This window comes from Lampetra fluviatilis, chromosome 62 (assembly GCF_964198595.1).
Source record: "Lampetra fluviatilis chromosome 62, kcLamFluv1.1, whole genome shotgun sequence".
In the NCBI taxonomy this organism is placed as follows: Eukaryota; Metazoa; Chordata; class Hyperoartia; order Petromyzontiformes; family Petromyzontidae; genus Lampetra; species Lampetra fluviatilis.
This window is the reverse complement of record NC_136336.1, coordinates 328,632-341,872: the sequence shown is the minus strand read 5'-3', so window position 1 is coordinate 341,872 and position 13,241 is coordinate 328,632. Positions and strand designations below refer to the sequence as shown.

Genomic DNA, 13,241 nt, shown 5'->3' with positions numbered 1-13,241 from the left:
AGCGAATAATCAAATAACACATTATTGAAATGCATGCCTACAAAGAGCAGCGTACTTCAATAGGGATTACCGTTGGTAGGGCTATTTTAATAAACACAATAGACAGGAAGTACAAGTTCAAAGGGCTCACACAATGTAGATGCATAATGTACGTTGCATCAGTAATCCTTGGCCCCCACCCCCACATTGTGCAAGAGCGCAGAAGGGTAGTCAACACATCTACGCCTCTATATAAGGAACAAAACAGGTGGACTTGTCCACAAATCTGGCTGTCGCCTGATGAAGCTAGTTGTAATTACTGGCGAAACGTCGTACTCAGATTGTAAATGTTGTGGCTTGGCTCTCCAACACACCGGTGTGCTGTACTAGTGACGAATTCGAATGTTCGGTTTACGTGACAACCCTTACTAGTTGGCTCTGTCGGGTGGTGGCGGGTTTTAACGACACATTTATATATTTGCGCGATCTAACCCAAAAACTCTATTATGGATTATTGTGAATGTAGTGACCACACAATGCCCAGCACACACAGGGTAAATGAATAAAACATCCTCTTAGGTTTTTTCGGTAAAGTCACGTAGGTAAAAAAATAAAATTAAAAAAATAATAAAAGTAATAATATAAATAAAATAAAATAATAAATCACGACGTTTCGGAGGCAACACAAGTCTCCATCATCAGGTGGGACCGTCACAGCTAGATTTGCTGTATCAAGTGAGGCAAAGATTCCAAGATACAAGTTCTTAAATACAAGTTAAGGGGGGAGGAGGGAGGGAGGGGCTTATCTGAATGTGGTAGCCAATGAATGGAACGTATTGGGAGGGGGGGGGCTAAAAGAGAGTGAATGTGGAACTGTTGGTGTTGGTGCACCTGTTGGTGCACATGCTAGAAGAGAACGAAAATGCCCATGTTGTTTTACCCAGTGTTGGTTGACAATCAAATACAAAAAAGGAGAGTACTGTTGATTTAACTACACATTTTTGGACCATCTTATTTGACAGGCACTATTTTACTTTACCGAGTGTTAGCATCCCCAGCGTTCAACAGTACTCTCCGTTTTTGTATTTGATTGTAAACCAACACTGGGTAAAACAACATGGGCATTTTCGTTCTCTTCTAGCATGTGCACCAACAGGTGCACCAACACCAACAGTTCCACCAACACCAACAGTTCCACATTCACTCTCTTTTAGCCCCCCCCTCCCAATACGTTCCATTCATTGGCTACCACATTCAGATAAGCCCCTCCCTCCCTCCTCCCCCCTTAACTTGTATTTAAGAACTTGTATCTTGGAATCTTTGCCTCACTTGATACAGCAAATCTAGCTGTGACGGTCCCATCTGATGACGGAGACTTGTGTTGCCTCCGAAACGTCGTGATTTATTATTTTATTTTATTTCTATTATTACTTTTAGTAATTTTTTAATTTTACCTACGTGACTTTACCGAAAAAACCTAAGAGGATGAATCCTTGCAGTCACGAAAGCTTCAAATCTAGAATAAAACATCATTGATTATTCCACGTGCTATTCAATGCACTTACACATGAGTGCTATAAATGATTGCGATCGATGCAGCGTTACTCCCCAGGTGTAATGGCAAGTGCAATGTTGGTGGCACTTTTAAGGGGTGCCACGGTGACGAAATGTTAACTACCTCGCCTGTTATACAGGAGTTCGTGAGTTCATACGCGACCCTGACACTAGTCAGGTTGCATGTTCGCCCTGTGGTCGAGTGGATTTTTCTCTGGGTCCTCCGGTTTTTCTCTCCACATTTAGAAATATGCATTTATAGCATTTCGCTGCTATTAATTTCCACATGATGATAAGCCACTTTGTCGAGCGATCATTTTTAATAGCCAGGTCGCTTATATAAAATAGCTATATCGCAGCTCAGTGAGCCTATACCTGGTAAAATAACAAATAGTTTAGTAGTTTAGTTTAAGTGTGTAAAATGAAATTGGCATTTTTGGGCAGTTTCAAATTGGGCAAGCCCCTCATAGTAAAACAACTTGATGCCGACAAACACGTGGATTGCATCACCTTTACAAGAGCTACCATCATTACAGACAGACAGACTGACAGATACAGACAGACACAGGTCTATGCCTTCAACGTAAGCTTTATTCATTGCATGAAGATCTGTCTTCTTTAATCTCCCTGAATAACTGGTTGTTGTATTCAAATGCATCTGTCCTATGCAAATGTGTGTGGAACTTTTAGTTGGCCTGATTTTCCTATTTGAAATAATGATAAGGGATATTCACAGTACACACTTCCCATTTTGTAGCTGATACGGATCATAGCAAAAGTGTGGAAATTTCCAAACTGACCATTACAGTAATCTGTGTTTATTAAATCAATAGTCATAATTTCATTCAGCAAAAACTCTCTAAATGTTAAGAGCCACGAAACGTACGCCTCATAGTTAAAGACAAAGATCCCCCATATAGCCTGAACATATACGCTCCAAGCTTGGGGTGTTTCATTCTTCGCCTGAGGATGGCTGCTTGCGTTGTGGCCGAAACGTCGTGAGAATTGTTTTATTATGTTTTATTTTTATTTTTATTATTTTATTACTTCCCTTCTACGTGACTTTACCGAAAGAACCAAGAAGACCTGAACACACTGTTAGGGCAAGCGCTGTGAGCGAGCACCTGTGAAGACCGGCACGGCACACGAGGGGGTGGTTGGCCAGCACCACGCCCTAGTGGCAATGTTTACACACAGCACCACGTACTCATTTGACCCAGGGGAGGCCCGGAATTGGTTCAGATAATGCTCACTGGTGTTGGTCGTGAACGGGAATCAAACTCGAGTTCTGGTTTCATAGCGCAGTGCATTAACCGCTACACCACCGCTCCCCACTAGAGAGCACACAATGGGATGTACGGATCATACTGGTAGGAACCTCCTGGTTACACCAGCCCACAGGGGATTATTGTGTCCGTCTGTCCGTCGTGCATCCAAAAATGGGAGGGGTGGGGTTGGGTGGAGAGGGGAGGGTGGGGAGGGGCTGGGTGGGGAGGGTGGGGCTGGGTGGGGAGGGGCTGGTCACCCCGTGGTGCCCTTATAAAACTCAACGTTTAACCTACTCACGCCGGCTTGTGCCCGCCCTCACAGTCGGCCATATTTGCGGAATACACCACGCCGCCGATGACTCTGGCCATTGACCGAGCAACAAAACGTTCCTACCAGCTCCCTCCGCAGCAGGAATGGGTTTATTTCAGCACGTGGCATCGTAGCTACAGATTTGGCCAGGGCTGCGAGCAACCCACAGATGCCAGACGTGCCATGGGTGCCGCCAGCGTATGCCGTCACGTCTAACATGCAACCGGAAAAGTTTGCGTTGGGCATTTAAGTCGCCATCGACAGATTTAGCACATCTCTTGTAATGCCCCATAATCTGATGCTAAGGCTCTTAATGTTGACGTCACACCAACGGTGTTCCTGACGTTACTGTATTGTAAAAACACAGGGTCGCCCGTGAAAGCGACTCGTATTTTTCACACCACGTTGCTGTGAATTTTTGTGGCACGGTTGGCTACGTACGGCACAAAGGAAGTTCAACATACGTACATAATTACAACTGGGTGGAGTGGTGGTGCAGCGGTTAGAAAATTGTGCAAAGAGCCGAGCAATCTGGGTTTGAATTCCAGCCACAGCAGAGGTCGCTAACGGGTTTTGATTCCTTACCCGTACCCAGCCGCACCAGGGTCGCAAACGGGTACCTGTATCTGGCCGGGTACGGGTAGCCGGGTATCGGGTAGGGTACGGGTATCGGGTACCCGATTGCGACCTCTGAGCCACAGTTAACAGCAGTGAAGAGTGATATCTAAACTGGTGCCAGGCACTCCAATTCTCCATCCCCGTCAACAATCTGCACTGAAGTATGTTCAAACAACAACCGCAAACAACATGGCATGAGCAGGCCTTAATTTACAATGTTTTGACATATGACTGTAAATCATTGTTATAAATTACAACCCTCAGGCAATAGATTACAAAAGCAGCTGGGCAGGATTTGGTTTTCACTTAAAATGAAGAGGGCTGGGCATAGATCACGGCTGGGTATACATCAGGGCTGGGCATAAATGAGGTGGCTGTAGGACTATTGGATTACCGTACTGAAATGACAGTGGACATCCAAGATTAAAATTAGGGGCTTCTGAATTATGTACAGTTTCACGCATAGTAAGGTTGTCACAGCCTGACCATAAATTGGTCATACAAATCTGGGTGGTAGGGTGGCACAGTGCTAACACTTGTGCCTCACAGCAAGTGGGGCCTCGGTTGTGTGTGGGCTCTCGGTTGTGTGTGGAGTTTGTATGCTCTCCCTCTGTTCTGTATGGGTTTCCTCGGGGTTCTCCGGTTTCCTCTCATAGCTAAAAAAAACACATGGCCGAGCATCCTGATGCTGAAAAATTACCTGCAGGTTACTCACTCGGATATAGACAAAGCAATGTCGCCCTCCTATTCCGAAAACTTGGCAGGACCCCTCTTGAAAAAGTATTGAAACTCCTTGTGAATGTATGTATGTTGAGCTTCTTTCGCACTGTACAGAGCCAACCATGCTCATTGGAGGTGCGTGGGAAGGACACCAAACTCTGGGTCTCTATGTGAGTCTATGGGTCTCTGTGTAAGTCTATGTATGTAAGTTTAACTTATTTTGCACCCTCCATAGCCAACCGTGCTAATTGGAGGTGCGGGGGAAGGACAACAAACCAAACACAAAAATAGTTCTAAAGAAATTAGTTTTCAATCCAGATTTAAAATAAGATGAATGCAAATAAATAGATAACAAGTGGCTTTACACTCAGAGAACATATTCAGCAGCAAGACCGAGGGTGAACAACTTCCCGGTCCGTGCATCCTAGTGGTTATGAAAGACGGAACCTCAAATGAAATCTGCTCTATGACGTCAATTCCAGGACCTTTCAGAAAATTATCTGTGGCTCTATTGTTTGCCAGAGTTTCAGGGGGTAAAACGTGACTTAATTATGTTAAGATGTCATAACAGCATTAGGCAAATCTCCACAACAGATGCAACACGTACTCACGCTCATAACAAGCTCCCCATGGCCTGGCCAACTTTCAACCCCAGTCTCTGAACCAATCTTGTGAATATACGCAGCACATTTAACATCATACATACCCTTCAGTGTCACTGGTATCCGTCCACTGATCTGAAACAAAAACAAAATCATAACTTCAGTTGAATATTACTTAAGAATGACATAGAATGGCTGGTGCACCTGATCATCAGCGCTGTAGGTTATTGAGCCAACGTGTGTGGCTCAGTCATTTGGCTCCTGCTGCCACCCAGCAACGTTCAGGGTAATAACCAGAGCACAGTGCCGTCATTCACAAGTGTAAACGTGTTTCCGAGTTCATATCCGACATGCATATTCTTTGGGTCTTTCGGTAAAGTCACGTAGATAGGTTCAAAGAAAATAACAAAAAACTACAACGTTTCGATCGCAACACAAGCGGTCGTCATTAGGAAAAGGGCATTAGCCTCTAAAGGAAAACTGTTAATAAAGGTTTTAAATGGGCGTAGCCCAAGTGTCATCAGCATGGGCGGGGCAGCTAATGTTAATCTAAGTGATGGTACTCGTAGAGGGCAACCACGGCACTGGTGGTGGGTTTCCACCAATTAAAGGGCTGCCAAGTAATAATTGCACTTCGCTTTACACACTCGCACTGTTGACGGTGGAGGTTGCTGCGAGAGGTGATGGTACTCGTAGAGGGCCACGACGGCACTGGGAGTGGGCTTCCACCAATAAAGGGCTACTGCGAGTGGTGATGGTAGTAGTGGACAGTGATGGTCCCAGTGGTGGGCTTCCACCAATTAAAGGGCTGCCAGGTCTAAAATGAAAACATTATAACCAGTTATGACTTAAACTGGTTTCTAGCATCCTTCCAGTGATTGCTGAGTTTGTACCCATCTTCTCGGTTGAAATTGTGTCTATGTCTGTATATATGGATGGCTTCATGAACGAATCTTTGTTGATAGCCAGTGGATTTGCAAAGTACCTTCGTCTTAGAAAAATAAATTTAGTATGAGCCCACCGCATTAAAACAATGATCAGCCACGGCCGAGGTATTGGTCCTACCCTGTTTCAGATTTCTCTACCAACCAGTTTAAGTCATAACTGGCTATGTTTCCATTTTAGACCTGGCAGCCCTTTATTGGTGGAAATCCACCACCAGCGCCGTGGTTGCCCTCTACGAGTACCATCACTTCCATTAACATTAGCTGCCCCGCCCATGCTGATGACACTTGGGCTATGCCCATTTCAAACCTTGAAATAAACCACTGCGACTACAATCTGGAACTTGTGTCTTCTTTATTGTTTATTCACTCCTTCACAGCTGGACAGCTCCGCGCGCTCTCTGACACGGCTGCACTCCTGTTCCCGCGCGGTTAAGTGTTCTCTCGCGCCAGCTCGCTCACAACCTCTACTGCTCCTGCGCGCCGCTGACAGGCGGCTCGCTGGGAGAAAGCCTCCGGCCCGCCACGCGGACGCTGGCGTTCCAGAGACCCGCGACGTGGTCCCGCTCTCTGACTCCACACACTGACCCCGAGCTCTCTTCCGCTTTCCCTTATATCCCTTGACCTACGTCACCAAGCCCCGCCTACAGCCACGCCCCCTCACGACCCTTCGAGATGGTTACTTCCCCAGAGCCTTTAAGCTCCGCCCCTAACTTCGGCTCATCCCTCTGAATGGGTGATGGCCCCAAGCGGCGGAGCCTATCCCACTGATCGGCGATCGGCGGTGAACTCTCGTATTACACCTTTATAAACAGTTTGCCTTTAGAGGCTAACCCCTTTTTCCTGATGACCACCACTTGTGTTGCGATCGAAATGTCTTAGTTTTTTGTTATTTTATTTGAACCTATCAACGTGATTTTTACCGACAGACCCAAGGAATATGAATTCCTGCAGTCACGAAAGCTTTAAGTCAAGATTTCCCACATGTATATTGGACAGTAGTCCCTCGGTTAACAGTTTTATCAGTTTAGGGTTTTGTGGATAACGTTTCACCTCCCATAGAGACTCCATGGTTTCGACTAACGTTAACTTTGTGATTAACAGTAATGTTTACGTTATGCACGACGACGCCAATTTCAGCCAATCCGAGTGCTCGTAAGTGGGGCTGACACACACCTTTAGCCAATCAGCGACGGCCACCTTTGAGCGTTTAGACCTTGACTGGCTTTGTTTACAATACGGTTTCTGTTTTGGCAGTGGAAACGGCTCTCCATTTCAACTTATAAGTGAATTCAATTAACAGTTATTTCGGTGAACAATAGTTTTCATGAAATAGATTAAAAACATTAACCGAGGGACTACTGTATACTACCTACAATTGTGGGGAGCGACAGTTAACACGCTATGGACCTGGCAACCTGAGTGACTCTTAGTTCCAGCGAACACGAATCCAGAGTGACATCTGCACCTTTCCTGGAACCCACTTCACCAAGTAGCACTGACCAGCATGGTAAAATATGGTAAAAAAAACTGCATGACTGACAAGGTGTGGCATGGCCTTCATCCAGGATTGGACTGACGAAGGATTGAAATAAATTACAATTTATTTCCAGAAAGATTACAAAAAAAACCCTGGTATGTGACTATGGTTACTCTGCTAAATTTACATGGATACTGATATGGAGTCGTGGATCCCTACACAAAGAGACTCAATAACAAGCAGGCCTTATTCTGAAATGTGCAGTCCCCCATCAAACAAAAATTCGGCGGCTGAATTTAGACCGCAACCATATCATTTTACAGCCTTGGAGATCACGCATTAACATATTTCACCGAACCCTAACAGTGTCAACTTCCCATAAACAACGCAGAGCCAAACTCCAGCCTCGGGTGCCCTATGTGTCCCGACCTGCCGTTAAACGACATCAGAACGTTTTGATCTCGACACAAATCCCCCCCCCCCCTCTGATAGCACATGCTTCATGAAGCGTGCGTTCACGTTAATACAACTTTAAGCGATGTTGTATAATCCTATGTATTCAAGCAGTGGGCGGAGGCTCGCATTTGTAATTGGCGAGATGTTAAATACCTTGCCTGGTATACAGGAGGTCATAGGTTCGATCACGACCCTGACGCCTGTTGCATATTTTAAGTTGGCATGTTTGTTCTCCCCGTGCTTGCGTGGATTTTTCTCCAAGTCCTACGGTTTTTCTCTCCACATTTACAAACATGCCTTTGGAGTATTTGACTGCTATAAACTTCCACATGATGTTAAGCAATTCATTGGGCTAGCATTTGTGGCCAGGTTGCTTCTGAAAGAGAACTATATAGCTCAGTAGGCTATACCTGGTAAAATAAAAAATTGTTTAGTTTAAAAAGTATGTATGTTGAACTTATTTCACACCGTATGTAACCAACCGTGCTAATCGGAGGTGCGGGGGAAGGAAAACAAATTTAATACAAAAAGCTGTTTTAAAAAGTAGTTTTCAATCTAGATGATTTAAGAGCGCATAGCTCCAGTGGCTTCCTAATATCGGAAGAGTGTTACAGACGGCCGCAGAAGTGCATCCAAAAGCGCGTGATGCGGTGACCAACTTTGTTTGATAGCTAGCCAAAAGCTTCTATGAGGATGACCGGAGTTCGCTCGTGTAGGTTCTGCGATTGAACTCGCATTATATTGGGCCCTGTCACGTCACGAAACATCTAAGATGGCAAATCCCTGACTGACTATGTACAGTGAAAGAAGTTCAACATACATACATACAAGGTAACTCAACACCAGGCTTGGCGATGAGCATTAGCTTGGTAGTTAGCAAGCAATGATTTATTTGCGAGTAATTTGTGGGTAATTTATATAATTTAAACCGAGATTGACATTGTATGTTTGTTTTTAGTTACAGGGGGGAAACTGGGAGAACCCTGCAGTATAGAAAAAGGGGGGAGAACGTACAAGTTCCACACCAGAAAGGTGCCGAAACAAAGAATCGAACCCAGGAAATTCTTGCCGTGAGGCACGAGTGTTGCCAATGTGCTGCCCCAACCCCTCCGGGGCAGTGGTGTTGGGCGACCTGCGTCCCGCGGAGCCCCTCCTGGTTGTGGCCTGGTCTCGGTGTGTCTAGGGGTGATGGCATCATGATGAGTGCACAGGCACGGTGTTAAGCTTGCGGCCCACTGAGGTGAGGGAGGACTGTGTGTGTGGCCCAATGACTAGTGTAGGTTGCCCATCACTGCTCTACACTAGACACTGTCCTTGAAGTTGATTGGGCCACACCCGAGACAGCTTTTCTTAGAGCCTAGTCTCCATTGGTGTTGGACCAGATGACGCCAAAAGGCGTACAACTCAAAGACATACTCTGATAGTGCACGGTCTTTGAGTTGTACGCCTTTTGGCGTCATCTGGTCCAACACCAATGGAGACTAGGCTCTAAGAAAAGCTGTCTCGGGTGTGGACCAATCAACTTCAAGGACAGTGCATATCATTATCATCATCATCAGAGCTGTTTCTTTTTGTTTGCATTTTGACTGCTTGTGTTGTGGTTATTGCAAACATGATGCCTTGTATAAAGGTGTCAGTTTTTGTACCAGTTGAAAGGGTAAAAATCTATTACTACACTTTATGCACTTTACACTGCGCTATACACTACACCAGTGGTGAGCGATCCCCCCTCCTCGTGGTGGCCTGGTCTCGGTGTGTCTAGGGGTGATGCGTGGGGTCACGATGAGTGCACAAGCGCGATGTCGAGCTTGCGGCCTACTGAGGTGAGGGAGGGCCGCTCGTGTGGCCCTTAGCTAGTCTAGGTGGCCCATCACTGCTCTAGGTACACGCTTCAGTTTTCTCTGACGTGAAAAACTCTTCCCGAAAAAACCGAATCCATCAAACATCCAAAGAGGGTGGGGGGGCTTGTGAAATAATCTCGAGATTTAGTGAGGTGCGGGATAAGTTAGACGATTACAGCATTATGTACCACGTGCGTGCATACGTGCACACACGTTTTAGCATAGAACAACCACTTTTGACTTTAAATAATGGTAGTCACTCGTTGGTTCTTTCGGTGAAGTCACGTAGAAAGAAAATGAATTAAATAATAGAATACGACGTTTCGATTGCAACACAAGCAACCATCATCTGGTAGAACAAAAATTTGAGAGAGAAACAAAACACAGACACGGAGACACACACACAGACAACAACAACAACCGCCATTCGCCACTAAGTGGCGGTGACGTCACCACGACGCTTGTGCCAGGCCAAGTGCACCTTGAGGCCACGTGAAGTGTCGAACGCCCGCTGGCAGGAGGTCACGGGGCAGACCCAGCAGGTGCCACGGGTCGACTGACCGAGATGACCGAGATGACTGGCTGATGCACCACCTGTGCCCCTTACTGTACCAACTTGCTATGCTTTAGCCACCCGGCGCTCCGCTCGTTGTTGTGAGCGTCGCTCCTCCGCCCTCCGTTGTTGTTGGAGGGCGACTGCCTCTAACTGCCCAGTAGCGTCCTTCATGAGCCTCCTCCACTGAGGCCGATCTTGACACTGCTGGTACCAGTCATCGGCAAGTCCACTCAGCTCCACGTCCTCCTGTACCACATCACTCCATCTCTTCTCTAGCCCGTGCCGCGCCCGTTTAGCCCCCTCGATCCGGCCGAACAAAAGCTGTTTAGGCATGCGGTAGCTGGGCATGCGGGCTACATGACCCAGCCAACGCAGCCTTGCCTGCGGGAGGAGCTCACCGATGGGACTTTGCCCAGATCTTTCAAGGTTAAACCCAGGATGGATCGTAGGCAGGCCAGCCTAAATGTTTCAAACCGACGAAGATGCTCCATTAGGGGGGTCCACGTTTCGCAAGCGTAGAGAAGGGAGGGAATGACCGTGGCCGAGAAGACCTGAAGCTAAGTGCGGAGCGACAGACCAGGTAGCTTCCACACAGCGTTACGCAACCGATGAAAAGATATTGCCGCTCGACTGATTCGGAGTGAGACCTCTGCTGATGAACTGGAGCCGGTCATAAGCACACTGCCCAGGTATGGGAAACTCTCCACTCTCTCCACAACTGCCCCATCACCGATTGGGAGTTGTGGGGGTGGAGTGTCCGATGGTACAAAATACCCAGGCAGGTGCTTAGTTTTGGTGGGGCTGATGGTAAGGCCCCACCTCTAAGTGGTACGCTCCAGTCTCAGCAGCAGCGTCTCCAACTCCTCTTCTGAATGAGCAGCTATTACCAAATCATCGGCATACATAACGTGGTTGACCAATAGGGAGCCATCCCTTGATCGCACCCGGGCGTCGATCAGCCTCCCATTATATCTGTACCAAATGGAAATTCCCCCGGTACAGCTATTGAAGGCCTCACGAACTACGCAGTCGAAATAGATGTTAAATAATGTGGGAGCCAGAGGACATCCCTGTCGCACCCCAAGGTGTACAGGGAAAGGCTCCGACTACCGGCCACGTAGTTTTACCCGGGCCCGCTCACCATCATGAAGGTCCTTAATGATCGTGAGCAGAGGGTCAGGGACTCCGAAAGCACGAAGAACAACCCAGAGCCCAGGCCTACTGATGGTATCATAGGCCTTGACCAGGTCAATAAAGCAGAGATGTAGGTCTTGTTGGAATTCCCTACACCTCTGCTGTAGCAGACGGACAGAAAATATGGCATCTGTACAGGACCGCCCTTTCCTGAAACCGCATTGGGGTTCCGCAAGCCTCTCCTCAGCGTGCCTAGCAAGGCGATGTTGAATAATCCTTGCCAGGACCTTTCCCGGCACACTGAGGAGTGAGATGCCCCTGTAGTTGTTACAGTCTGTGCGGTCCCCCTTCTTAAAGAGGGGGACCACCAGTGCAACCTTCCAATCCTGCGGTACCCGTCCAGCGGTCCAGACTGTTGTTATGATGTCATATAGGGCAGTCTGTGCACAAGCGCCACCCTCCCTCAGCATTTCGCTTGGGAGATCATCTCTGCCCGGTGCCTTTCCTGGTCTCAGACTCCGGATCGCCTTCAGTACTTCCTCAACAGATGGCACCTCAGCCAGCCACTCACAGGGGGTGACCTCCAAAATTTGAGGCACCGCAGCCTCAGCAGGGTTATCCCCACTTTGTGCCATGATGTTTTCCTGGCTGAGAGATTTTCCCTCCCCCAGGACCTCACAGAAATGCTCAGCAAATCTGCAAACCTGTTCCTGGGGGTCGGAGATTGGATCACCGTTTTTTCCCCTAATGATGGTAATAGGTGTGGCTCTGCAGGTTACTTTTTTGATGGAGTTAAATAGTGATTTGTGATCGCGGGCCACTGAGGCAGATTCCATCTCCTCAGCAACCTGCGACCACCACCCATCCTTGCAGCGCCTTACGGCTCTCCGAACCTCCGAGCGAAGGCTGCGGTAAACCTCCTCATTCTCTGATGTGGGATGCTGTAGCCGATGAGAGTGGGCCTGTCGCTTTTTCTCAATTAACCTGAACACCTCCTCTGTCAGCCAGGGTTTCTGGGGAGGTCTGGACCTCGTACCCAAAGCAGCCATTGCAGCTGCATGAGTCACAGTCTTAAACCTTGCCCATTTACCCTCGACATCAGGTGGAGTGGGGGACGATGCCAACCCCAGCTGCATGCGATGATGAAATTCTCGCTTGCAACTTTCATCAGCTGAGATCAGGCCACTTTTGGTTGGAATGGGATCCTGGGTGTACACCCACCACCGGAGTGGAAGAATGGCAGGCGCATCTTACAGATGACTAGTCGATGGTCAGAGGGCAGATCAGCTCCACGGTAGGTCCTGGTGTCAAGGACATGGGCTCGCATCCGCTGGTCCGTCACTATGTAGTCCAGCAGATGTTCTTGCTTGGACCCGGCATGCATCCATGATGTTGTGTTGATGCGCCGATGCCGGAAGAGCGTGTTGGTAATTACAAGCCCATGGGCTGCACAAAAATCTAGCAGCCTCCTACCGTTGTTATTGAGCTGATCTGGCCCATGCCTTCCAATCACTCCAGACCAGGTGCCAGCATCATGACCAACTCGGGCATTGAAGTCACCCAACAAGATGACTCTGTCCCGAGTGGCCACTTTAGCCAGCACCTGTGACAGGAGGTCATAGAAAGCGTCTGACTCATCGGCTTTGCCTGCATCCCTCCACGGATGTTCGTCTTCGGTGGGGGCATAAGTAACCACGACCACCACTCCTCGCCTCCGGTTGATGGGAAGGCGAGCCCAAAGTATCCTGGGGCTTACAACTTCCCACACCTCACCGCCAC

The 13,241-nt window shown here is 47.8% G+C and overlaps 1 protein-coding gene across 1 annotated transcript in view; it reads right to left on the bottom strand.

Annotated features, from left to right (window-relative positions):
* LOC144951448 (reticulophagy regulator 2-like) overlaps positions 1–13,241 on the bottom strand; it is a 44,276-nt gene that overhangs the window by 18,051 nt on the left and 12,984 nt on the right. The window contains exon 3 of the mRNA XM_078881715.1: positions 5,156–5,186. Coding sequence (XP_078737841.1) covers positions 5,156–5,186 — 31 coding nt within the window. The remainder of the gene's footprint in view (positions 1–5,155; positions 5,187–13,241) is intronic.